Genomic DNA, 27,448 nt, shown 5'->3' with positions numbered 1-27,448 from the left:
CTTTTGCTTCGGTTCAGTCCATTGTAATAGCTATTTACCAAACCCATGCTTCAGTAGCCAATATCAGCCAGTCAGTCTTTCCTACTTGATATTATTGCAATAGTACCCTCGTGACTTCAAAACGTAGACGCTTGCTCTTCAAAAGGCCTTGCAGCCCCCTCTGAGCACCGGGCAGCACAAGGCGCCGAGAAGAGGTGTGCTGTAAGGCTGATTCTCAGCTAGTTAGAGACGCAAGACTTAGCACAAGGTTACTCAGCTTTGTCCCACCAGCAGGTAAGGAGAAACTATGTCACCCCCCAGCTACCTTTGTGCTGAACTTTCTACCCTCTGGGCAGAGAACTGACACCATCAGTCTTCCCGCTTGCAGCCTTCATTACCAAACCAAAATCCTCAGAGCCTCTCCCTCATGGCTGCAGAAACCAGCTCAGAGCCAGCCGTGAATAATCTCTCCCACAATTAACTCCCAGTGTTTACTGGTGTGATTGCCTATGGAGAAACTTCTGCCGGTCGGGATGGCACAGTCCCGAGGCACCTGTCTCTTTAGGAAAGTGCTAGTGTGAAGGAGCAGCATCACTAAGCCCCAGAGGAAAAAAGAAACGGAAAGAAGAAAGCGTATCCCCATGTGCTTACTGTCAACACCTCTGCTTGCAGTCTTCCATGCCTCCTTTCAAGTATTCTAGGAAAAGCTATTCTGATTAAACTAGAGCATAAAATTTGTGGTTTTCAGTCATATACCCCCCTTAACATTTCTCTCATCTCTGGAGGAACAGTATTGTTCATTGCACTGGAGGGAAGCAACTTTTGTAAACGGTAAGAGGAGAGGAGATGCTGCCTCTCCCTTAGAGGTGATTCTGCCCACGAGAGGAAAATCCCGGGGCTCCGGGGCAGAGACCAACGCGCATGTGAACTATTAATGGAAGAATCTCAGGACAATACGAATCTGCCTGCAACACCGAAATCCCTTTGTCAAGCACTTTCTTACGAGTGATTATAGGTCTGCTGGACAACACAGATTAACTAATCCTTTTTATTAAAATAACAATGAGTAAATCCTCTTTTATAGCCGCACATGCTTTGACGAAGTGGAATCACATTCTTGGCAATGAGACGAATTACTGGTGGTGATTCAAATCACCCGCTTCCCAGCAACTACCTAGATTTTGTTATAAACAAATTGTTTCACACATTTAATTCATTTATTATTTAATGAAAGCATTTTTTCTAATTTCATTAAAAATAAAATAGTTCTTTGACTATTAATTAGTTCTTATAACCATTACAAAGTTTGTGTGCATGTTTTTGGGTTGATAACGAGTTGATGCTGCATTCTCCATTTAGGGAATTTAATAAGTGGCTCTCTCAGATGTACAGAATTTGCTGTCCTTTCATTATAGCAACTGCGGCAGTTTAAAAGAGGCGGGGGAAGACACTAAGTGAGTTTTAGCATTTACTAAACAAAGAGATATGTTGAACAGAAACAGCAGAGTAACTTCACATTGTGCTTATCACTCTCTGTTTGTTGCTTGTGGCGGTATGCCTGACTGGTGATACAAACCGTGTGATACTTTCACTTACCTCTGGGCAGCATTTTTGGCATGAGGAAGCTGTGTACAGAGCTGTGGGATGTAGTTAATTGCACCTGGAAATATGCAATCAAAATGTTTGGGTTGTGAGTGGGTTGTGGAGCATCTGACCAGAGTGGTTTCTGCCAGGCAGAGGGAGTAATTTATGTGAGCTTTTTAACAGCAGCAATGCCTTCTGCCATTGGGATGTCCTCAAAAAAAGGGGCAGGGGGGAAGTGACAAGTCCGTTGCCAGAGTATCATCAAGAACCTTTCCTACTCTTCTCTATGAATGGCCAAAACTTGCTTCTTTCCATTTATTTCACAGCAGGATCCCTCCCTGCGATATGTGTGTGTAACTTGTCCTTGGAAACATTAGGAAAACTGATGTTTTGTTTTCGAGACCCTATTTCTTAAGGGGTGAGCGTATGCATCAGATGACCATATGTAATCCTATCATTTTCCTGGGGTTGCAACAGCGATAACAGTGGACCCATTGCACTCTGCATATCATTTTACCTACATTATTGTCTTGCCCGGCTCTGTAGTGCAGACACTTTGCTGGTAGAGGCACTTGTCTATGTCTCTTGTGAACCATTATCCTGCTGTCTTTCCTTTCTCACCAATGCTTGTGATAAGAGTGTCCATTAGGGAAAAAGGAATTACTGCTGTCACGAAACCGTAGCACTGGAAGTGTTACTACAACCTGTAGGTTTGCAAAGATTATCTACAGAAATTTATCCTAGCTCTTGAAGAAGCAAAAAAAACCCGCTCCCCGGTCTGCAAACGTCCACAGAAGCCCTAGGGCCTGGGTGAGCATCACCGAGGCTGCCATTGGCCACCCCCATTCATCCCCAGAGCTCGCCCTGTTCCTCTCCAGTCCCAGCAATATGGAAGCAAAGCCACAAGCTCAAGCATCCAACAGTTGCTTGCCAGAGGATCCTTCCCCAGTCCCAAAACTTAACCAGCTGTCTTCTTCACAGCCATGGTAGAAAGCAGTACACTAACACAATTATTAAACAATGACTGCTTAGGGGACAGTGGATATAGACTGTATTTGGTTTGTATATAAGCACTTGTATTGTACATAAACTGCTTGAGGGAAGGAACATATTCACTCTCTTTATGGTTACACAGTCTGTGATTTTACCATAATGCTCTAACATAAAGCTCAGATAACATTCACCACTGTGTTTTCAATATCATTATCACTATGTACTGGTTAACTGAGACTCTCAAAGTAAAAATGGCTTGTCCTGATCCTGTTGTGAGTCAGTGGGAGGACCAGGAGTAGAACACAGAAATCCTCTCCTAGTGCCGCACTCACAGCACATCGCAACTTTATTCCCGTCCCTTTCTGGGCTCCCAGCATTTCCTGGGCAGCACTGACTTCATTGTGGCTCTGATTTACCATTGCTGCAGTGTAATCTGGAAGTTGGAGAAAAGATTAGAGTGCAAGACTAATTGGTTTTCTTCACATTACTCAGATATATTTGGCTGAGATGCATGGGGATGTGCTCTGATGGATCACGTGGACAGGGACGAGCCTGACGCGTGGACTTGTGTGGTGGGGAGGGATCCGCATTCCTAGACCACTGCAGAGGAACATGGCCCTGAGCCACAGAGGGCGCAGAGCCGCAGTAGGAGATGACAGCCCTGGCTTTGGGGCAGCAAACTTCATCGAGCTCTGTGACCTCCCCCATCTAGTGAGGCTGGCTGGAAATCACAGATTGCCTTGGCTGGCTCCATTTGCCACGTGGGGTCATGGAGCAGGAAGGCTGCAAAACACCCAAAGGCACAAGCGAAGCCCATGTATTGCACAGGAGACTGGGTGGTGAACGCAAAAGCAAGGGGAGCAGCACTTATTGGCAAGCGTCTCAGAAAGACAGACTTTCAATTTCCCAAAGATCCAACATCCACATTCCTAAGCTCTCCACATGCCTATCTTCTACTTTTTTTTTTTTAACAAAACCCCTGTCGTGTTAGAATTTCCACCAGAGACAGATTCAAACAATGAGAAGAGTTTACAGCAATCCCAAAGGAAGACATAACAGCACATCAGAACCCCTGTGTTGTCAAACAGCAAACTGTCTCCCTGTGCCATGAATCCTCTCGTTAAAACACCCCACCACTGACTGGGTGGCACAACCCCCGTGTATCGATAGTAGTATGAGCATAAGATTTCCTCACTTCTCCAGTCACATCTACAGAGCGGGTCACGGTCTCACTGAGAGTTCTGTGGCAGTGAGTGGACTCTGACCATTCTTTTTAGAAAATGTATGGGAAGAGGAACTGTCGTCCCTAAGAGCTACTATACATCTCTGCTCTGCAAAGGTCCTACACCCAATGCGAAATGTGGCTTCCCCCAAAAAGACCACTAGTGCTGCTTTCCACACAGGAAAATTTGCTACCCACCTCACTCTTTCAGTATTAAAAACCAAACTCGATTTAATAAAAACTTTTATAGATTTTCACTTTGGAGAAACTTCACCTATACCTTAGCCCTGCCCCAGCTGCCGCTGCTCTGGGCAAATCTAAAGGTCCTTTTGGATTTTCCAGGAAGTTAATTTGCTCCATACGACTGACAGTAGGCGTCTGCTAAACCTGCAAACTATGCACACAGATCAACTGAACTCTTTTATCTTTCCGTGTTCAGTGCAAGGAGTTCACCTTCCACACTGGCTACGAGGTGCTCATACAGCGGCTGTTGGATGGAAGGAAGATGTGCAAAGATGTGGAGGATTTGCTTAAGCAGAGGTAAGAAAATCAGAGTGAAAAAAGCGTGAACAGCCTGCATTCTCTCTCCTGTTTGGCATCTAGAAAGGAATAATAGGCGGTTTCTGAATTTGGTAGTGATACTAGTTTACATAAAATAGCGCGAGTGATTTGAATCCTAGCCTTCTGATGTGATTTGTTAAGGTAGATAACAAATAAAAATTTCAAAGATTTGAGAAGGTTGAAAGAGTCAGAAATCCAGAGCTCCATTCATCAAGACCTGGGTCATTATTGGTCCAGAATCACATGGTAGCACATAATTCCACAAGTAGCGTTACTGAGTTTCCCCTTTTACAGGGAACAAATGACCTGCACACTTTTCTTTCTCTTTGAACATGGTGTTGCCACAGGCACTGTTTCAGTTTCCTGCAACTACCAAAAACGGGCCATTTTTCAAAAACAGACAAAGCTACATAAGATGCTACCAAAAGCCTTTCCCAGAAACCCAAAACAGTTTGTCAATCTTACCACACTTTGAATAACAATGTTGTAATTTATGTCCGTCCTTTACATGCTTCTTGGGTGCCACTCAACAGCAGTTACGGACAGCTGACACTTTTTGTGGGTGAGAAAATATATATTACACAGCTGCTCTGACTCCTTTGCCATTCATTTTGGTACTTCTGACTTAGAAAAATATATCTGAAATTTGGTTCTGTTTTTAAGTGGCTGGGTTTCAACAGTTTCAACGTGTAGTAGGAGGCACACGCATGCTCACGCATGACTTGTAGTAAAGGCCACGCAATACGGAATATATATTCAGCAGGTAATCCTAGAGCAGTTCAGCTCAAAACTATCTCCTTACAAATATTGCTCTGCCTTCCTCAGTCACAGCCTGCTTTTTATTCCCGTGCTGTCCCTATCTAGTTTTCTGATTTTACGTTGGACTTCTGAAAGCTACTTTTCAAGCACTGGGATTTTCAAGGGGATGGGAGCTGTCAAACTGAACATTGACTGTTTCACAGGGTGTGAAGAGTCTCCCATCAAAATCTGAAGCTATTTGAATTGTTTTTCTTGACCACCAGTGGAAGCATATTTTATTGCCGTGTGTCACACAGTCCTGAAGTCACATCTGTCTGATGGTAGTTTAGCTTCAGCTGTTTAAAATAGCTCCTTTGTGACTCATAACTTACAGACCTCAGAATTACAGCGCAGGCTGCAGGAAGCAGCATGCATCTGATGCTATCCATGCCTGTGTTTCTTTCTCAAACATTACACAGGTTTCTGCAAGTTGCAGGATAAGGTTCTTCCTGGTTTCTGGTGGAGGCACAAAGGACTTTCCAAAAAGAAGAAAAAACACGTACAGTTATTTCACAGCTCTGAAAGCTACAAGAACAAATGTTTCCATGAACTTTTGCACACCCTCAAAACATTCCAGTGAGCGTGAACACATGCATGTGCTTGCGCGTGTACATGCGTGTTGGGGGAGGAGGAAAAGGAGAAAAGATAGCGGGCACTGAGTTGCAGAAAGAAGGTATAATTTCCAGTTTATTTCTGGAAGATGTTGTTTCAGCTTGTCCTCATGTCATTCATGGGAATGACCTAGGAGGAGATGAAAGCATGGGATGAATATCTGTTCCTAGAGGCTGCCCATACCATGGGCTTCACGCCAGAATTTCAACAAGGGCTCCTGCAGCAGCTGCCCCAAGTCCTGAAACCAACTGCCCTGGCTACACTAATGCTTTATCAGTTTTCCACCCGGGTTAATTGCTTTTGCTCACAAATACTCCTGCCTGATCCAGAGGAGGGCCTAAGAGGCTTGGGAGTGAGAAAGCAGCTGTATCCTGGAACAAAGCCCCAGATTTAAAACACAAAATATGTTCCAGTTCTAGACAGTTGCAGGGAAACCTAGAAGCTGTGCGCAAGAGTACCAGAAAGTGAGAAAGGCAGCACCGAGATGTCGCAAAGATGGTGTCAGCCTCCTCTGACCCTGGGCTAGTCCAGTCCCATGGCTGAGGTTTCAGGAGGATTTGACCCAAGGGTTTTGCAGGAGCTGGAACTGACTTAAAAGCTGGCTGTGCTTTTTTCCTGTGATATACTGTGTACTGAGCAAGCAAAGTGGGACTGTAGCACTGGAGTTACTCTTATTGCTGTACATCCACCAGCACTAAGCAAAGTCTCTGACATGAAAGTGTTTCTTGCTATTAAAATCAAAAGAAAATTAATCTATTCTACTTCTGCGGTGTTATGTGCCTCTGGAGTATATTTCCATTTTGATGACATTTCATTCATCTAACATGAAAACATGAAGTGGTACCTCTGTGGGGCCTGTCACCATATTTTGCACCTCGTTCTTCTAGGAGGAATCCCAAAGCGGTGACGTAGGAACACCCCTCTAAAACGCAGCAATATCTAGGGCAGGATGACAGCAATTAACTAACTGCACGTGCAGCATAGGAGCCAGGGACAGAGGCCAAGAACAGCCTCCACTCTGGGCTGTAGTGAGCGTAGGCTGCTGTATGACCAGCACTCCTTGGACTGGGGGAAAGTCCCCAGGACGAGCCTGCCTCGGGTCACAGAAGATGGTTGCAAACCAGTGGAATTGCACTGGTACAGCTGGCTACAACACAAGGTGCTCACAGCCATCAGGCGCAGCGGAACAGTCGAAAGGGCGGTTGGATGTTCTCAGACAGAGACCCAGCCCGACAGCTGCCGCGTTGCAAAACTGAAAGACCAGCCCTCGAACTGCTGGAAGTCAGCAAACAGCAATTACAAAGCACAGTCTGCCCAAGTGGGAAGATGGATGTGGATGTAAGAACAAACCACGGGGGTTGCATGGCTTCACACCCACATCAAAATTCCTTTTTCAAACAAAGAGTACGTTTCTGTAAGGTGCCCAGTTTCAGGCTCAAAACTGTTTGAAATACTTTGAAACCCTTTTTGAGAACCGGACTTACCCTAAACACTCCCTTCCTGCCCCCATATCCTAGCAGCAGGCTATCATTACTTATTCTTGACCATTCAATAGTTTTTAGCAGCTACTCAAAGACTTTAAACTCAGTTCCGCCCTGGTCTTGCCCCACACAGAAAGGAAATAACACGTGGCCAGCAGGTCAAGGGAGGTGATTCTTCCCCTCTACTCCGCTCTCGTGAGACCCCACCTGGAGTACAGCTTCCAGCTCTGGAGCCCCCAACATAGGAGAGACATGGATCTGTTGGAGCAGGGTCCAGAGGAGGGCCACAAAGATGCTCTGAGGGCTGGAGCACCTCTCCTCTGAGGACAGGCTGAGAGAGTTGGGGTTGTTCAGCCTGGAGATGAGAAGGCTCTGGGGAGACCTAATAGCCCCTTCCAGTACCTAAAGGGGGCCTACAGGAATGTCAGTGAAGAACTTTTTACAAGGGCATGTAGTGATAGGACGAGGGGGAACAGCTTTAAACTGGAAGAGGGGAGATTTAGATTAAATACTAGGAACAAATTTTTCACTTTAAGGGTGGTGAGGCGCTGGAACAGATTGCCCAGAGAAGCTGTGGAAGCTCCATCCCTGGAGGTGTTCAAGGCCAGGCTGGATGGGGCTTGGAGCAGCCTGGTCTAGCGGGAGGTGTCCCTGCCCATGGCAGGGGGTTTGGAACTCCGTGATCTTCAAGGTCCTTTCCAACCATTCTGATTCTATGATTTGCTACAAATACTTTTTTTTTTTTTTTTTTTTTTTAAACAGAGAACAGAAATTTCTTCCAGAGCTGGGGGAGGCAAAAACAGCAAAGAAATAATTGTATTTATTCATTAACCATAGAAACAGAACTACTTTCCTGAGTCACTAGTTACAGTTCCCCATTTGATGAGACATTGCATCCCTCCACAAAAGTGTCCCAGCCTCACCTTACAACTAGCAAGGCTCCTTCTCCTGCTGCCTTCACTGCAACTCTTCAAGCAGCACTTCATGTTTCTAAGGGTTAGAAATTTTCCTCCTACTCCCAGCTATCAACCTATTTTCAATGGATCCTTTGGAATCTACTCTTCACTCCCCTCCCAGCCTTCATTTTGATGAGTCAAGCCATCATCTTTCAGGTTTCTTTTGCAAAAGAGGCTCTCTGTTCTGAGCATCTTCACTACACTTCCATACATATCTTCTTCTAAGAATCCAGCTTTCTGGGGACAGAGCTGTACGTAGCACTCCACAGTAATCAAAGCCATGGAGATGGGCTTCATTTTCCCTCATTTCTTCTAGAAATAGCTCACCCAAAATATTTTAGAGGTAACTAATAGCACTAGGATTGAGGAGATGGAGAGATTGAATTATCATGTTTATACAAATCTTGTAATTGCATCCGAGGTACAAAACGCGTTCCTGGTACCACTAAGAGAAATTGAATAAGTTTTTCTTTTAACAGAGCACAAGCAGAAGAGAGATATGGGAAAGAGCTGATTCAAATCGCCCGAAAAGCAGGAGGACAAACAGAAATCAAGTAAGGAATTCTTTTATTATTAGTGTAAATGAAAGCATTCTGGAAGCAATATCAGACTCCTGTGTTTTGCCTATGAATGGGGGCATAACCTGCTCACTTCAGTGAGCACTTCACACAGCACTTCACAATGTACAGGAAAAATGGGGAAACACCATAGTCCTTCAAAGCAGGATTCACACAAAAAAAATCTCTATTTGGGGATTACCAGTAGGCCTTTACTGAGAATTTTTTTAATTTCAGGATTCCTAACAATGTTTAATATTTGCTTCCAAAAGCAAACTAAGTGATGGGGGAAAAAAAGGGAAAGGAAGAGGCTGTGAAATGTTGAGGATGATGGCTTGGCAATTCTGGCAAGCTGGTGGACGCTGAGAGACTGACACAGCACAAACATGAAGTGCAGAGATACCAAAAATTAGCTTCTGCAGCAGGAAAAAGGCTTATCTTAGGAATACAAACTTTAAACCTCTTCAAAGGCACTTAATTTGAAACAAATCAATGGAAGTACTGAAATACACTCAAATGACATATATTTTTCTCTGTCTCCTCTACTACTATCTCAGATCACGTATAAATTGTGTTGGGAGGGGAAGATATACGATGGGATGGAATTTAACTTAATAAAAACTGCTGATAAACTGCTGCTATTATTGATGGTAGCAACAATAATGAGACATTTTGTCATTATTGTAACAAGTAATAATACTGTAATAAGGTGGCAGGGGATGAAGATTTGGGGTCACAGAAGACAAGGCTGAAAGCGAAGACCTCAATCTAAACACAAAACAGCTCTATTGATCCCTGGAGCCTGCTACCCCCGTCCATCCCATATCTCATTTCTTAATTGCAGTCTCCTTTTCACGTCAATTTATCATTCCCAGTGTGAGCATGGTTTCCTGCTCATATTTTATGGGAAAACTTGACCTCAAACCCTTGCACCACCATGGTGTGCAAGTGCCAGCCAATCACCCATAGCACTCGCTATCAATTCAGTGGTGGCGCATCCAGGGTGACAGGGAAACCGTTGCATTAACCCAAGTGGAGAGCGCTGAGGCTCACACCAGAGAATGTGTAAGCCTCTCCTCCCACTATTGCTCCATCTCTCCCTTGCCCCCGAGCAATGTAAATACAGCAAGGTTCCCAGCAAAGGCTGCTGGAGATGGCTTCTACCTTCCCTGTGTCTCAATTCACAGACCTAACTGGAGAAAAGCAAGGAGAAGAAAAAATACTTTGAAATTAAAATAGCAAATTAAGGATGGATGGCTTCTTCCCAAACCAAAAGCTAAGATCAGCATTCCAGGATTAACAAAAGGCTCCACCTCAATTTCTTTACTGGCAATGCAGGGCAGGCAGAGCAAACGCGTTCAGAAACGGACAGCTTTGGCTGCCCTTCTGTGACTTAGTGGATAATTCATGGGTCTGTCTTTTCCTAAGAGATTATAAGAGCTTGATTTAGAGGCAGAGCCAAGTCCCAGGGTTGGGATATGGATCCAAGTTCCCCTCAAGTTGGGGGAAGTTTGGACTCAGGCCCAGCTCCGCTTTGATCCAGCAATTTTACAGCTTGGCACAGACAGAACACTGAACATACCAACAAAGAACGCTGCAGAGCTGATTTACTATGTTTCCATAAACCCACGCCAGGTCTGGGTAACGACCAGCTTTGCACTGATATTTTTATCAGAGCAAATGTCTCACTGTATCTGTTCTGAAGCAGAGAGAGGACACTTTGTTTTCTGTCATTCAGCATCCTCTGGTTGTTTCAGGAGTTAGATGGGCAGTGAAGGGGCATTTGCCCAGAGTAATGACTTTAAAAATCAGAGAAAACTAGGGTCTATTCAGGGCTGGAACAACTCATGAAAATGAAATATTTTGGTTTAATGCCTTAAAATTTTTGACACAGTGTGAAGTTTCTGTTTGTTCATATGACATTGATTGCTGACAGCACTTCTGCTCCCAAGGTCAGTCCTTCAGGGAGACCAGAGGGAGGGAATGTATGTACCGCCTATAATAAGAAAAGCTTGAAAGGACTATGCTACACCTATCCCCGTGCATTACTTCAACTGCTCTGTCTTTATAGGACTCCCTATTATCGACTAGCACGCTGAGTCCTAATAGTATTACAAATACTTGGCAGGCTGAACAGGGCTGTTCACATCTTTGAATGCAGCTTTGGGTAGCAGTATTTCTCAAATAAAGTCCAATGAAGGTGGTGTGCAGGGATTTGTACCTAAAACTTGCATTTGACGCTCACCAGGAAAAAAGTAGCTTCCAGGTTTTTTTGCAGAACATTTTACAGAACTTCCTGTGCCTCGCTATGTATTGCAGAGGAGCAGGAATTCCTAATTTTAGATCACTCCCTCATTTTCTTGCTAATGAAAAATTATTATCTTCTAGTCTTAAATTCAGTCTTCTTTTAAACATCTCAGCTACTCAGGCTTTCTGTCACTTCTCCAGGGAAACTATTTCACAACCCAGTAGTTCTCAATATCAGGAAGATACCTCATACCCTTTCAAAAAGTCGATATAAAGAACAGAAATCTGTCCACAACAACCACTCAAAAACTTCCAGTATCAGAGAATATGCAGGCCAATTAATTCTGTTTAGCACAACTTCTGAACCTAATGAATTGGCTGCAAAAACCTCCCATCACTCCGCCAGGTCAAAGTGATGCTCTGTAGCCGCGATGGAAAGCAGAGCAGGAGAGAAGTGGCACAAGGCTGGAGCAAACAGCAGTCCCTACGCAGGGACCTGTTGGCAAACCCACGCCGCAGCCAATGCCAAATCTGCCGAACTAGAGACGGCGGCACCGCTACATGCGATGGGCAGCCCAGCAGGGCCTCACATGCTTATGTCCTCCCAATACCAGTGTGACCAGCTCTTTCCTACTCCAGAAACTCAGTCCCTGGCAGCCACCCAGCTCTTCTCATCTCAAATCCTCAGAGATTACAAAATGGAGAGAAAAAAAAACCCCAAACCTTTCTGTTGCTTCCTGTGCTTGGAGAGGAGAGGGTCTGCTCAAGGGAGAAACTAGGCAGCGGTGGGGAGGTGCAGCCCGGGTTGTTACTTCAGCACAGCCCGGACCAGCACAAAATGAAGCAAAGAGAATAAGCACGATGAGTAAATACGAGCAACAGGGAGGAGCCTGAAGAAGTCTATGGCACACTGCACCAGGTGGTGGCCATCGCTGTAGAAAACAGTTCTCTCCCAGGCCTCCCCCGTATTCTAAAAGCTTTTAGGTTTGAATCAAAGGAAAGAACAATTTAATTGTTTTTTTCAGGCTCTTCCCTTCTCCCCCAAAATTTTGCTTCAGCTGGAGCAAATTGCTGAACTCAGCTAAATGTATAAATAGATTCAACTGCCCGTTTTTATTTGACTGAGAGACACAGATGAAGAAATATGCTGCTGACTCAAAAGAAAGATAGTAGGGAAGGCTCGCTGAAATGTAACAGCAACTCTGGGACCCCTCTCCATAGCTTTGAGAAAAATCTAGGTGACAGCAGGCATCAGGTTCCTATCCCATATGCTGTCCAGTGCTTGTTCCGTCAGCATCGTTACAGCTCCTCTGATGGAGAACTGACCCCTCAGGGCCCAGCACTGCTCGTGCTTGGCATAGGCAACTGCAAGTCAAGACTCTAGTAGGACACTGCACTACTGAGTATCAGCAGTAATATAACATTGTGACCTGGGAGAAGAGGGCAGTGTTGTGTCTCTACCTGCAGACTCCTTAGCACCAGAAATGCAAAAAATCACTTTGACCTGAGAGCTAGTAGGGGACAAATTTTTAGCACTGCTACTGGAGGTACAACTGACTTCAGTAAGGTCCTTGCTGTTCTTTTTCAAACCAGTATTGGAAATGGCCATGGGGAGCCTACAGCTGTAGAAAAATTTCTAAAAAAACTAAAATCAGAGAGGCGGTCATGCCGCAATAAGGGAGATGTGCTGGAACAACTTTTTATTTTTTAGTTTTTTTAAAAAAAGCAAAGACAGGGTTTCTAAAAGAAGCTGGTGCTGGTTACCATGGGCATAGCAAACAAACACTCCAGCTTCCAGCTCAAGAAACAAAAGTTCCCTGTAAGCGCTGCCTAACAGCCAAAGGACACAATCATTCAATAGTCCAGCCCGATTCAGGCAAATTCAGGCATTTGGGCTGCTTGCCCTTGCCTCGAGCACTGCAGCTGGTAGACACTACTTCCTATAGGGAAGGGAGATATCCTCTTTCCATCCCATGACACGTATCTAACTCAGCAGTTGCTATAGGCCTTGGCAAGTTCATGCTAACGTACAGAAGGATGCACACACTTAAATCTAAGTGCGAGACTGCAAGAAGGGTCACACAGGCTCAGACCAAAATCCCTTCAGTCTAATACTCTGTCCCCAGCACTAGATCCCAAGGGAAGAGTAGAAGAACAGGGCAAACATATGAGGATTTTTCTCCTCAATAACCCTCTAGCCTTAGCAACTGGTAGTTCAGGGGCTGCCACACCAGCAGCAGGTTGTATGTAACAGCCCCCAGTGGAGTTCTCTTGTGTCTTTTTCTTATTTGAAACCCTCAAACATTTTAGCACCCACTGAGTCTTAAGCAATGTACTTTCCCGTTAAGTGCAGAAGTGCCTTTCTCTTTGTTGATTGTTAGCCCACCTCACCACACTTGCCGGGTTAGATCAAGACACACATGACAGAGGCAGATTAACCCCTTGCAGTGGGGTTGCTCAACACACATCTGCACTGGTGAGCTGCAGTCCCACTGCCTGTTCGGGTTCTTACAAACTACACCCAGGTACATAATAACACCAAAACTATGGAAAAGGCTGGCTGCTTCTGTCAAGCTAATCACCTGGATGTGCCAGCACAGTCACGGATGCAGGCTATGCCTGGGAACACAGGTAGCTGGGGAATCTCAGTGAAAGCACTGGGAGGAAAATAGGTATTGGAAGGGACCATGGGAGAAAACCAGTTGCAAGTGTGCCTCTTGAGTGGGTCAGACCTCAAAGAGGGCAGGGCAGCCCTTGAGGAGTGGGTGAGGAGTGAGGATCGCAGCAGTCAGGATGGAAGGATGGATGCTGCACAGAAATGGAGCTCCGGAGCTCACCTACCGGAAGCCAGGGCTAAAACGAATTTTAAAAATGTCTTCATTCCTACTTTACACTAATTTTAAAGCTCTGTTATCCCGCTTTTTTAATTAAAAAAAAAAAAAAAAACAAAACCAAACCTGAATCACAATTTCATAGTCTCTAATCATAAAAGAAATTATGAGAAAGATGATTACAAAGCTACAGCCATGTATTCTTGGCAAATGCCAGGTTACACCAATATCCAGTGGGGGAGAGGGAACTACATGTTCTGAAGTTTAAACTGCTGTATTGTTTTTTACTCTCAAAGCACACATGGGAGAGGATGCACAGAAACCAGGGATTTTCAGCTGAGTTACAAACTGAGATCAAGTTTGCAAGTGTTTGCTGGCAGCGCACATAGTAACGATGTCTCGACACACTATAGATGATTCTCAGCAGAGCTCACGCCTTTGAGAGGAAACACCTTTCAGGTTGCAAGGTGACTGGGAATTTCCATGCAGTAGCTTTGGGCAACTCTTCAGCAGAACAACATGAAAACGGAATACACTACAGAGCCCCATTTTCAGATACCTCCTCAGCTTCAGCTCAAATAGAGCCTCTGGGAAATCTGTTCTTTCGTAAAACAACTGATGTAAACATGCAGTAGCTGGTTAAATTCTGCCTAGTCTGACAACAGCTATTTTTGTCATTTGCTCTGCTTGTCTCTTCTCATGTATATGATTTCCTACTTTTTTTTCCTTCCCTCTTTTCCACTACCATCTCCCCCAGACCTCGGGAAAGGGTAGCTCCTTCAAGAGCGTGTCTGCTCTGCCCTTCTCCACAATGCCTGAAATAGAATATTTCAGGGACTGTGAGGTGAGGGCATCTGTAACGAAATACCAATTTCTGCTTCCTGTGTATAAATATAGTGCATCTGTCACATAATATACAGAATCCTCTGTATTACTCACACAAAGCAGGCATTTTTGAACCCAAGTTAAAAGTCATTTTGGAAGGTCACATCCTTCCATGGTTAGTTATTCTCCACTCAAATGTTCTGAACCCACACAGAGTTTATACACTTGTACTTTGAATTTTCAGGACTCTGAAAATGGAACCAAGCACTAACTCTGAAGGATCTAAGCCTCTGCTCAGTTCTTATTAAATCCAATCTAGATAAGCTCTCTGGTGATGAGGATAGGCATTTTTGAGCAGTGCAGCTCTCATTCTGAGAGACATGAGGAAATTTAGTTTTATGTAAAGGTATAAAAGTTGTTTTGATTGTTTTGTCCTTTGATTTGAATGGCATAGGTCATTCTGGAGTCACAAGGGTCCAATTTGTAGTCTACGGGCACAGATTTGCAGGGAAGAGAAGGTACCTGGAGATGCCATTCTATTTGCTCCCCTGTCCAGCAAAGTCTGGGGTGATGCGTCCGTGTTCCCCATAAGCCCTGGGAGTGATGATGCAGCCCCCTCCCCATTCGGCTTGGGGCTGCTTCCGCTTCTAACACGTATCTGAAAATATCCAAGCACCAGAAGCAAAACACGCACGCAGGCATGCCACAGCACTAGAGGAACTCTCCACATTTGTTGCTGCTTTCATGAAAGATATGCTACACCCAGCCTGACGCTAAGCCCAGCCTGCTGCACAGTGCAGCCTCCTCTAATAGCTGATATGACAACTCATGGTAGCTCTTGCCTTGGTATCGCTAATTTATAGACAGACAGAAACTTGGACTCCCCTGGTCAGAGAAAGGGTGCTGCTCATGCCTTTTCTCCACCACAGGTGGCTCAGACATCACACCACATCTGGGACCTGTACAAAAATCCTTCCAGTTGCACTGAGTGGTTTTGCCTTTCTCAAGCTCCTCCGAGAGCAAGAAGAAAACATCCTGTCAAAATTAATTCTTTGATGTTTTCACTATAACCCCACTAAGCAATGTTAGACATGATTCTCATGTGAAATGCTCTGCTATGTGCCTGGCCTAGAACTTGGTAGTGATTTAGTTACCTACCTCTTAAAAGAGCACAACACCTCCCCCTTCTCTTTTTTTTTTGCAATCATTTTTTGCAAATCATTTGAGACCAGATGCTTCTGAACTTGTTTCCCCCCACTTTGCTACTACCACTGGGCTTCACAGAAAGAAATGTTGGTAAAACCACATTGGGTCTTCCCTGTGTGGCAGGGGGACAGACAAATGTTACCCGTGGCCTCAGAGGAGACTGGCATTGGGCTGGTTGCATAACCATGTTATCAGGATCTAAATTACCAGAGGCAGTGGGTGAATAGGACTACGGACCACTTTCCAGCAGAGTTCACCTGGCAGAGACTTCTCTCAATTTCAGAAAGAATATTTTTAAAAATTACAATAAGAACAGAACACTGTAGATCATATTGATGCTAAAATGGGAACCTACCAGAAAGGAAGGTGGAGCTACTTCACAGTTCTATTCACCAAGCAAAGGTAGAAAAGAAAGAAAATTAAAAAAGAGCTGTGGTTTTCCGGTTAGAAGAGCTGGTTAACCTTCCTGTGTACAAGATGTAAAGGGACTCTCTGAATTACTCAGTTAAACCAGTCTCTAAATGCAAAGTACCAAAAAAAATGCCCAAACCATTAAGCCTACAGTTTAAAACAAACAAAAAAAGAGTGTGGTGCAACACTGTATGTGGTGAGTGTACCTGTGACCTAAACACTGCCACTGATAGAGCTAATTACATCTCTGGTGCCATAAATTCAGCTTTTGATAACTGTGAAGCAAAAGGTACCAGAGTCCTATCTACAGTACATTTCCTGGTGGTCCTCGTGTCACGTAGGGCTGCCCAGTGTAGCCTGCTCTCCATCAACAGCCCAGGTCTCTAGCAAAAACAAGGTCCAAAACCAGAGAGAAAGCAAACAGAGAGCAGCTAGGACAAGTTCACTTTGAAGTGCTGTCATGCCACGCCGTTCCAATCGAGTCCCCCTCCTGAACCAATTATGAGATAATTTTGCACAGTGAATGGGTAAAACGGATTCATGATCAGATGCAGTGGTTCCCCACTACTCCTCATACTTGTACTGTGGTGGTGGGTGAGTGCCAAACAAGGCACCTCTGCTGAAATACAGGATGCATTTTCTGCCTTGAAAGCAGGGGACAGGTTCTGCTGGGAGAAAAAAATCAAACCAAGCTCTCAAATGATGCATTGTGTGAACGTTTATCCTGTTAGAGGAGAGCCACAGGGACTAGTGATCAGTGCCCTAGAGAGACAGGGTTGCCTTTTCAGCTTTGGTGCGCTGGGTAAATTTGGGTAAGTTCACTTTGGAAAGTATTTTGCAATCTACGGAGCAAGAATGCTAAACAATGGGTGAGCTTTACTGCAGTGAGCTTCTCCCCTTTGTTCCCCTGTTCCTCTAAAAGCTCTGCTGTTCTCCTTCTCCCCCTCCGCTTGAAAAAAAAACAAACACTGAAACGTGCATATTTTACAAGAGCAGCTCAATTCCGCTGTGCTCGAGTAGCAGGAGACTACAGCAAACCAAGGCAGCAGCCAGGGTCGGTTATGCCAGAAAACGGTAAGAATATTTTAGCCACTAGATGGCAAAAATCACCAGAAGTTGCCGCAGAGTGGCCGTTACACAGGCTCTAACTGGTCCCCGTTATTCCGGATTCAAAGTCAATCCTGTTTCCACCAGAAATTCATTTTGACAAATCCAATCTTTAAATGTCCAAAGGGGAGTCGTTTAACAAACATGCACAGTAAATTTATGTCCAACCCTATTTTCAATGAGACATCTGCAGGAGGCTCCATGTAGGGATGCCCAAAGGGAATGCTGGTGCTCTGTCTTTAGCTGGAGTGGTTTAACAGTCTTCCGAATTTACATGGAAATATCAGAAATAAGCAATTAAAAAAAAAAAAAAAAGAAAAAAGGCAAATCACAAATTTTCAGTTTTGCTTGAATTCTTGTCAACCCCAGGTTTTCTAATTTGTCCACAGAACAAACAAACAAACAAACAAACAAAATCAATTACTACCATAAAGCTAAGCAGCATAATATACTGAGGGGATAAAACACTCTTTTAAAGTGTCTGTGAGAATGAGACATTCTCACTTTGGATGCTTCAGAATAAAGCCCTTATCAATCCCATTATAAAGTCAAACCCACCCAGAAAAAATAGGTAATCGCACAGACAAAATTAAAACTCGCTTGCATGTCTGCTACACAGGCTGCTTCCATTAAAGCCTCCAAAGCACTGGAATGATATATTTCACCGATATAATCAGAGCATCTAGCAGCAACGAGGAGCTAATCTATAGCACTGCTGCTGCAGCCAGCACATCCTCGCAGCCCAGAAGTCTTAGAGGAATACCTGATGGATCCATGGGTCAAATTTTGATTTATTTATTCTCTCCCACACATAACCTGGCACAATGACATATTAGCTACTCCCTCAAGCCCCATAAGGATGAGGGAACCGATTCACTGATTTTAGAAAATTATTATAAAAATAAGGAAGGAAATGGCTTAAGTCTATTTCAATCTACTTATGGACCGTGGCCTTGCACCAGCCAGCAGCCAGGGAACTGGCTGGACAAATCTTTCATACAAGGAGCAAAAGGCCAGGGCTTTCTGAAAAGGCCATCAGAGACCATGCAAGGGGCAAACTGTCTCTCTCCAGCTCATAGCCAGGTGCATTATTATACCACAAGACACACTTGTCCTTACAGAGAGCCAGCAAAAAGGAGAAAATCTTTGTGTATGGCTTATGATCATGAACGATGCTGGTAGCTCAGAGGCCTGGAAACCAAAAAAGCAGCAAATTGCTTTTGTCCTTGATACATACTGAGAAAGTGCTATTGTTCAGTATCCACTACAGCAGTTTTACCAGGCTTTGCATAACCTGAATCACCAGCAGCAAAGGGAAAAAAAATAATATATCAGGGAACAGCAGATCAACACAGTGTGCAAACAGCATATGCAGTTTGGAAGTGTCGTCTACTTGTTAAATTCCAGTATTTAACTACTTCAGGCATTCCCCACCTCCTATTGGAAAATCCACAATAAAAAAGCAAATTTTATTCCTTGTATATATTTAATTTTTCAATTAAATGAATTTTTGAATGAGGTGAGAAAAAGCTCTCTCTGCTGCTGATATTCAGCTTGTCTTTTAATGTCAAGCTTTAAATTAACTTAGCTGGAAAGAAAACTGTTTATTTCCTTTGTGTTGTGAAAATTTAGTTTCCATCAAAATTTCACAACAGACTTTTTTTTGTAAAATAAACCTTCAAAATGCTTAAGTATTATTAGGACATTACTGAAAAATACTCAGTCTAGCATGTTTTCCCTGACTTATCGCAGGAGATTCACCACAAGTCTAGTTGAAAGGTGAAAGAATCAAACAGCTCGATACTCATGTTTTCTGGCTGAAAGTCTTTTCCTCATATTTCTACAAATTTAGGTTTGGAAGTGGATTGCAAGGCAGTTATCGCTGAGGACAGGCCCAGCCTTTCCCCTCGCCTGTGCATTTTTCTTATGCCTGGCAAGGCAGCCTTGCTGCTGGGAGAGCGAGCTTTGATTAGGAAACAGATGTCCAGCCTAAATTAACACAGGGCAATTAGGATCCTTCATGTGTCTCTTAAGACTCCTGAAATGGCCCACGAGATACAGGATTTCCCTACCCATCTGCATTTGCACATGGCTGGGAAGTGCTATGCATCCTCTTCTGGGCTCTCCTAGTAGCCAGGCTTCAGCCAGGGAGACTTTAGGGTCTTTATTAACATGCTTTTCCCCTGGGCTCACTCCTGGGGAGGACCCGGGCTCCACGGAGATCCCAAAACGGTTTCCTTCAGGGAGCAACACACTCTGGGTCTTGATTTCTAAATCTGAAAAGCCTCCAAATCACACCACAGCCCTGGCTTCCGAGTATACAATTGCTCTGCCAGCCTGGGAACTCAGAGCTAGAGGAAATTATTAGGTTGAAAATGCCTCTTACAGACTATGCTCTTTCCTCTCCCATCAATTCTATGCTGGTATCTCTGCTGCTTTCTTAAAATGGACTCTGGCTTGCCAAAAAACAGGACATCAGGCAATCTATCGTTACCCTGTCGTGCCCTTCTGCAACTCTACACTGTAGGACCACTTAGTTATGTAGGTCCATCTGGGCGAGCAACATAATGCCTCTTTTTGTTCATCTCCATGCTGTAACTTCACAGCCCAGCAACCAGGCCTGATTTCACAGCATGGTTTATTCCTGCTGTGCTTCTGGGATGTTGAAATCCCCTGGGAACATCAGGGTTTCAAAGGCTCCGCGGGCTCTCTGCACCTTTTGTGAGTGAGTCTTTTAAAGGAGAGCGAGCTGTGCCACACGGGGGTGCTCGGAAAGCATAGTAGGAAGGATGCTGCATAGCAGAGCTGCTCCAGCTTCAAGGGTGACTGAGGAGGAAAAATTTGCTGGTGCTGCATTCAACACAGAGGGTGGAGCTGGTTTCGCTCTACCCTTCAGACTAGTGCTACAAAACCCAATTCCCCTTGACCATCTTTATTTCATTCCGTCGACTTGCATCCATTGGAAAGATGCAGGAATAGAGAAACGTCTGTTAACATCCACAGTCACAAATACAGTGGGATTAAAAAAGAGGATGCACATAAGGAGCGGTGCAATTCCTTGCTTCATGGAGCATTTTATTGCATTTCCTGGTGGTAACAGATTGATGCTATTGTGCTTGTTAGCATGGTCAACTTTTATTACAAGACTATTAAGAGTTTTATGTCGATGTGGATCTTTGAGTTTCTAAGGGAAAGTTTTTCCTCTAGAGTCACAACCCATCCTTAGAAGCGTATACTAATAAAGTGCCTTCTTTCTGCCTCACAGCACACTGAAGGCGGCATTTGAGAGGCTCAAGCAACGTAAGTATTTACACCTTCCTTTCTGACCTGCATAAGACAGGCACACATTCATCCCCTCTGGGGTCTTCCATCCTCTCTCCCCCTCTATTTCTAACTTTTCTATCCCAGTCTGTAGTGTGGAGAGTGGAGGGAAAGGACACTCAGTGGGAGTCCTCCAAGGCTGGGCACTCAGTCCACTCTCTGGTGGCAAAGAAGATGGCTTGTTCCTCAAGTTAGTTTTATCTGGATCAAACCACAAAACATCAGCTCTGTCCTCTCTTCTGCAAACCACTGACATCAAAAGAGCATGCTTTCTAAATGTGCCCAAGGCTGAACGAAAACCTTTCACACACAGAAAATGCAACACCATCATAGCCAACAGGGCAGCGTACCTGGCTACTGGCACCTGCTGTTTAGATAAAACCACCCTTTTGAAAAGCAGCTGGTGAATTAAGGTATTTTTAGAGTCTGGGGGGGGGGGAGCTCAACATTTCTGGAAAATGTGGGGTTCCATTTCAGAGGCACCAAAGCTGACAAATGTGAGAAGTTACCAGCCACTTCAAACAGCATCAGCCAGGTGCTCTGAAATTCATCTTTCCTGACCCCTGGAAACTCTCAGCTTGCAACCTTGTCTCATGACATTTGTGCAAGGCTGGGTGCAACTGGCAAGCAGCTCCCAAGAGCAGCTTAGCGGAGGGAAAGCAGACACAGCAGTTGATGATGGAGGTCAGAGCTCCTTCCCTCTCTCTGCAACACACATCTGACCTCCAGCCCCAGGAGGAAGGGGGGTAAATGGGACTATGAAGAAACACAGCTGGCTCTGCACTTGCCAAGGCTCCTCTGAGTGGGTGCTCCAATTCTGCAGTGAGGAGCCTTGCCCATGCATTCCGCAGGCACCGAGAGCACCTGCAATAAGCCCTATTCAGGTTGCGTGAACCCTCAGGCAATGTCAGTGCCTGCAGAAACACAGGGAGGCCTTTTTTACGGCTGCCCTGGTCATGACAAATTATACAGCAGCCACATCCCAGCATCCATCTCCTGAAAAATGTGACTTCATATTTAAAGACCTTTCCACTGACTATATATGGATTCTGATTTGCTTTAGAAATCGAAAGTGTTGGAAACTCTCATATCCAGCTGGCAGTAATGCTGAAGGATGAACTGAAAGGAATAGAAGAGTTCCGAGAAAGACAGAAGGAGCAAAGAAAAAAGGTGAGGAACTAGAGAAAAGTTGAAACAGATTGGGTCAATGGACCATGCTGATGACCTGTCTCCAGCCATAGGCTGTGAATATTGCAAAGGATGATAAAACATGCCCCGTGCGCCCTCCTCACTCCATATCCTAGGCTGAGGAAGAAAATCTCTTTCTGATCCCAGCTGGAAATAAAGTAGTGCTCTGAACTCATGAGGCAGAGACTTTAGTCACTTTTACTCTCTCCGGTGTAACTGCAGATACTACTATTATTCCTGTAAGAACTTAAGCCTTCCTTTTCTCTTTTGCTAATTGGGTTTCTTTGGTATGATCCTGCATGATCTCCAACACGCACTAAAGTAAAGGGGTAACACAAATGTTTAAAAACATAACAGCAAATTAATATCACGCTGAATGCAACACCAATATGTGCTGAATTACAAATACGTGGAATAAAGAGCATCTAGTTGGTTCTGTATAACAAAAATTTGAGTATATTTAAGGCCATTTCAACCCCTATGATCTTATCAAGCTCTAAGTCACTTGAAAAAGCAGCTCTCAATAGAGACAACAGTGGTCACTCTTGCACCTTCTCTGGTTCCACAGGGTTGAAGAAAAAGGCGGGACAGTCACTTAACACTGAAAGCACTGATTGATGGAGGAGTAAAATAAAATATCCAGTTTTTTGCTAATTTTAAACAGATTAAAATGCATATAATAGTATCCAATGCCACAAAAATCTTATGTCTACAACCCTGGCACACAGGAACTTGGAATAGCAGAGAACTCTGAATATGGCAGTGGGTAAAACCAGTGCTGCTACCGAGATTTGAGGTCCACAGCAATCTGATTAAGCAAATAAGGCATATAAAGACAGACAGCATGTACCTAGTTCATCAGTCTTTGCACACCCCACCCCCCAACTTTGCCACTAGGATATCCAAAGAGAGAGGCTTTCTCTCCTGTTGAAAACAATAAGCCTATAACTCAACTGGAAACAGTTAGAGGGGCCTGGATAAAAAAAGGAAAAGCTGCTTTGGAATCTTAGGCAGCTTTTTTTCTCCAACCAGCATGTGGCTGTGAGAAAGTCAACATTAGACATGCTAGACGGTGCCAGCATCTACCTGGTAACTTCCCAAAATGCTGCGATTTGTCTTTCGCTGTAGCTGCTCTCAGGACTGTGCTATTTAGCCCAATGTGAAGCAAGCCTCTGGGTAGCCTTGGAAAGAGTTTTGCTTGAGCAGAATATAAAGATTAAAGGACCAAAAGTCCCACTGAAGAAACCCATACCCTGCCAAGTAAGAGCATATCTCACTGTCACATAAGGCTCAGCATATCACAACTAAAGCCATAAAAGAGAATTCAGCACTGTCCTTCCAATACTGACCAGATGACAATATGGAAATCAAACCACATTGTGCATAAATTTGCCAGAAGCAATGGAATATAAATTACACAGAAATTGTTTGTATTTAAAATGGACAACTATCCTTGCTCACGTGGGTGAGACAGTGGTTCGGTCTACAAAGATGTGCGTTCAAGCTCTTGAACCAGCAAAGGAACTCTGCTGGCAGAGCTGATGGGCACTGTGACTGGGTGTTACACTATTTAATCTCAAGAAAAAAAAATACAGGGAGGAAGAAAATGAAGATTTACATCCTCTCTGCTATTAATGGAAATGACTGAAGCAGAATTATCTTGGATTTTTTTTTTTTTTTTAACCTGGCACTTCGATGCTCTGTGTCACTTAGAAACCTGTCATTTATAAAAGCATAGTGAAGTCATTTTCCCCACAGGCACGTGGCTCATAGAAGGGCTCTGACAATGGCTCTCCTAAGCCTGCCCCTAAAAAAAGGCGGGGGGAGGGGAGGAAGTCCAAAGCAAGAAATGCTTACATCTCTGTGTTTCTTACAGTATGAGTCTGCGATGGAGCGCATGCAAAAGAGCAAGTTGTCCCATTATAAGAAAACAATGGAGGTAAGCAAGGAGGTTTTGTGCAGGTTTTTTGATGCAAACTGGCTCCGGTGTGAGACAAGGTGAAATCTGTATTACATGTACCTATGTCAAGAATGTGGGAGTGTGTAAGAGTGCAAAAGCGTGCGTGTGAGAGATAATCTTCTCTGATACACCCACTGAAGAGTCAGAATTAACTCAGAAAGTTAATGTGGAATGAACAATGCCCCAGGTCAAACAGGATTCCATTCTTTCTAGGCAAGGATACTTCCAGGCGCTAATGTAATTTTTCAGTCTGTGTAAATACAATTTTAAAAATGGCAAGGGAATCTTGTAAACAGGAGGAAACCTCTCCAACTGGAAAGCCTGCAGGTACAGGAACTGCAGGCAGCTGATTTTGGTTTCCAATGGGCAATTGCCTCTTAAGAAAAGTAGTTGCAGACGCACCAGTGCTACAGCTGGAACCGTACTAGCAATTTTTATTTAAACATGGTTGTTCTAAGTGAACATCTTAACACAGGGAGATCTTTTGGTGCAAATAAGGATTTCTTTTGCTTCTGAGGACCGCACCGAGACTGTTACCTATGGGTGCTGGCTCTGTCTCCCAGCTTGGAGCAATGGGTAAGGCAACACACTGACTTCAGCCACCTGATGCTCTAAGTCACACTGTGGAAACAACAACCCATCCCCACTGACACCTGAGGAATGTGGGCTCTGATTTTTGTCTCTATCCTGTAGCTCGGACAGATGCCTGATGCACCGATGGTGCTAATGCTGCCTGTGTATTCATGACCACCCCTGCCAGGAGCTGGCTGCAATCATACAAAGCAAAGAATTTCAGGGCTGCAAGAAAAGGGCACAATTTATGCCTGTTTTCTCAGGTCTATTGTTCTACCTCCTTACAGTGTCATTGGGAATTTTTTCTCTTGCCCAAACTTGGTCACTCATTTGCTCCCTCAGACTGACTGCAAAAAGAAAATGCCTAGAACATCACACTGGAGACAACTCAGCCTTGTTCCCTAACCCAAACCCTCCCATGTGATTTCATTTCAATACAGTCAAAGAAGACCTACGAACAGAAGTGCAAGGAGGCAGATGAAGCCGAGCAGTCCTTTGAACGAACAAGTGCTTCAGGCAACCAAAAGCAAACGGAAAAGGTACCATAGCTGACAGTGATATTTAGAGGGAAAACTATGGTTTTTTTCCTTTTCAAGGTACAAGAGAATACAATTGAACAACCCATTCTGCAGGATGCCAGGGGCTGCTTTCTCTTCTAATTAACCCCTTAGAATCAAAATTAAAACAAACCACCTTCCCAAGGAGGTCTTCCTTCACAAACTCCTTTGGTAACTGTGATCTTCTGCAATAGGTCAAGGGTTTTTAAAAAGGCTGGGAAGGGACTAAGTTAATTAATTTATCCCAGGCTATGATCTAATTGCTCTATGAATCCTGAAGGGAAACTGAATGAGATTTTTCTCCAAAATTATTCATAAAAAAAAGAAAGAAGTCAGAAGTATGCAATGCAGTTAGTTTTGCTTTTTGGTCTCTTGCATTTAGTAGACATAGTATTTTACATTAAAATGCATATTTTTCCTCAACATTTTTCTCCTTATGGTTAGTTTAATTTCAACTACATTTACAAATTCAAAAATAAATCATTGGAAATTAAGGCACTGCAGTCCTTCATTGCATCGTCTTGATACTTGTAGCTGACAATTCACTAACTTTTAATGGGAACATTTTACAGTGGAACAGATGGAGAAAACAAAATAAACCAACTCCCTTTGGCTCGATAAAAATCAGTGCAGTGTAAGCAAAAAGGATCAAAAATCATCTCAAGGAGCGGGGGGATGGAGACTCTAAAAACAGCATCAGAACTTTACATTTTATTTCCAGCAATGGCTAATCTTTGATGAACAAACCCCTCCAAAGCTTAGCTGTAAAGAGGGGATGAAATCCTGCCCCTACTGAAATTACGCCAGAACACTTAGCAACTTCAATGGCATCAAAATCTGACCCAGCTCCTTTCATGCAGAAGGATCCTAGGGTGGTGCTTCATTGCCATTACTTCCACACACATGCCAGCACATTTGAAATGCACAGAGGCATCTCACAAGAAACATGTCAGCTGTTTAATTCTGCACAGCACTCACAAACAGTTTGGGCCAGGAAGCAAATAAGAATGAAGCTTATGTTCCCAGCTTACTACACATTTTCCAGCCAGCTGTAATGAGGAATATGGTCATAAGAACCCCTACCTGAGCCTTGTCTTGAAGGGCAGAACGGAAGAATGTGTTATATTGATGTCTAGAGCCGTGCATTAATGTACTGTCATCACCATCTGTGCAGAAAGACCTGGGAGTATGGAGCTGTCAATAATAGCTGTATTTTCATTTGTTAAAAGCTGCAGGTTTTTAAAAAAAGAGAAGTTCTACTTAGAATGAATTTTGCTTTTAGGCTTCCGTGTTGTTATGGGAAATAATCTGGCATTTGCAAAGTATTTTAAAGGCTGTGTTCTTTTCATCTGTGTATTACATGAGGAGCTTGGAAGATGAAGAATTTTAGCTGCCATTTATTTCTGCTTATAAATATCTATTAGAAAAGCACATCAGACACTTGAGAAAAAACAACTCAGCCAGCAGACACAAGCTTCAGGCTGGATCACGCTAGCACTGAGCTCCTATGGCAGGCACATCTGAACGGAAAGACGTAAATTGCCAGACTTCCCTATAAGTCAGTGAACCTATAGCTGCATCTGTGAAATTCGGGTCCCTTCTTCTCCATAGCACACATTCAAAAGAACTGTACATAAAGGCGGGACAGCCAAGAAGTGTTTGCAGGTTTGAGCCTTTCCCCTAGAAGGGGAAAGGGAGAAGGTGGGAAAAAAAAAAACCAAAACTGGCAGAAGCAAAAAATATGGTCAGAAATTAATTTGGGGTGTTTCTTTTCCTGTTTCAGAGTCAGAACAAAGCCAAGCAATGCAGAGACGCAGCAAATGAAGCAGGTGATACCCTATTTGCAACTGAACTATGATTTTTCTCAGCAAAGAACTACTAGCGCACTGATTTTGATAGAGCACCATCCAGATTACCCAGGCTGGCTCTGTTTGAAGTCGGGTTTCCCAAAGTCACCAATCCAAAGATTAATGAAGAAGCTTCTAAAAAATGGCAACCTGATAGTCATCTACATTTACTTTCTTTTGTGGAAATGCAAGCTTCCTGCTTTCTTTAAAGAATTTATAGAAGACTTCCTTTAGGGACTTCACCCAGGAAAGAAAAGCTCCTAAAGCAAGTTTGAAAACACAAAAGAATGACACTCGAATTGCCCTCATACAGCCCAAACCGGATACAGTCCCGAGGTTCCCTGTACATGAGCACGGTAGAATTCTCCAGCCAGAAGCTTATGTCTATGTCCACAAGGACAGGCCAGCAGACAACTGAGCTGGTTCATGAGTTCAGACTTGTCCCTCACTCCTCGTGCAAAAGTTTACACTAAATTCCATGGCTTACCAGGCTGCCTCAGCACGGAAAGAGCCTCAGGATGCTCAGTGCCCAAAGGCAGTCCAGGCTCTCCATCTCTAATATGCATTATCCCCACTGTAAAGTTTATAGATGGTCTGCAAACCACGCAGGGAGAATCCTTACTCTGGTATAA

General features: G+C 44.0%; 1 protein-coding gene across 1 annotated transcript in view; it reads left to right on the top strand.

Moving 5' to 3' along the window:
* PSTPIP1 (proline-serine-threonine phosphatase interacting protein 1) overlaps positions 1 to 27,448 on the top strand; it is a 54,654-nt gene that overhangs the window by 13,453 nt on the left and 13,753 nt on the right. The window contains exons 2-8 of the mRNA XM_082489094.1: positions 4,218 to 4,318; positions 8,666 to 8,740; positions 20,636 to 20,670; positions 21,755 to 21,861; positions 23,756 to 23,818; positions 24,853 to 24,951; positions 26,753 to 26,798. Coding sequence (XP_082345220.1) covers positions 4,218 to 4,318; positions 8,666 to 8,740; positions 20,636 to 20,670; positions 21,755 to 21,861; positions 23,756 to 23,818; positions 24,853 to 24,951; positions 26,753 to 26,798 — 526 coding nt within the window. The remainder of the gene's footprint in view (positions 1 to 4,217; positions 4,319 to 8,665; positions 8,741 to 20,635; positions 20,671 to 21,754; positions 21,862 to 23,755; positions 23,819 to 24,852; positions 24,952 to 26,752; positions 26,799 to 27,448) is intronic.

Source organism: Vanellus vanellus (assembly GCF_965231255.1).
Source record: "Vanellus vanellus genome assembly, chromosome: 11".
Taxonomy (NCBI): Eukaryota; Metazoa; Chordata; class Aves; order Charadriiformes; family Charadriidae; genus Vanellus; species Vanellus vanellus.
This window is presented reverse-complemented; position numbering and strand designations above follow the sequence as displayed.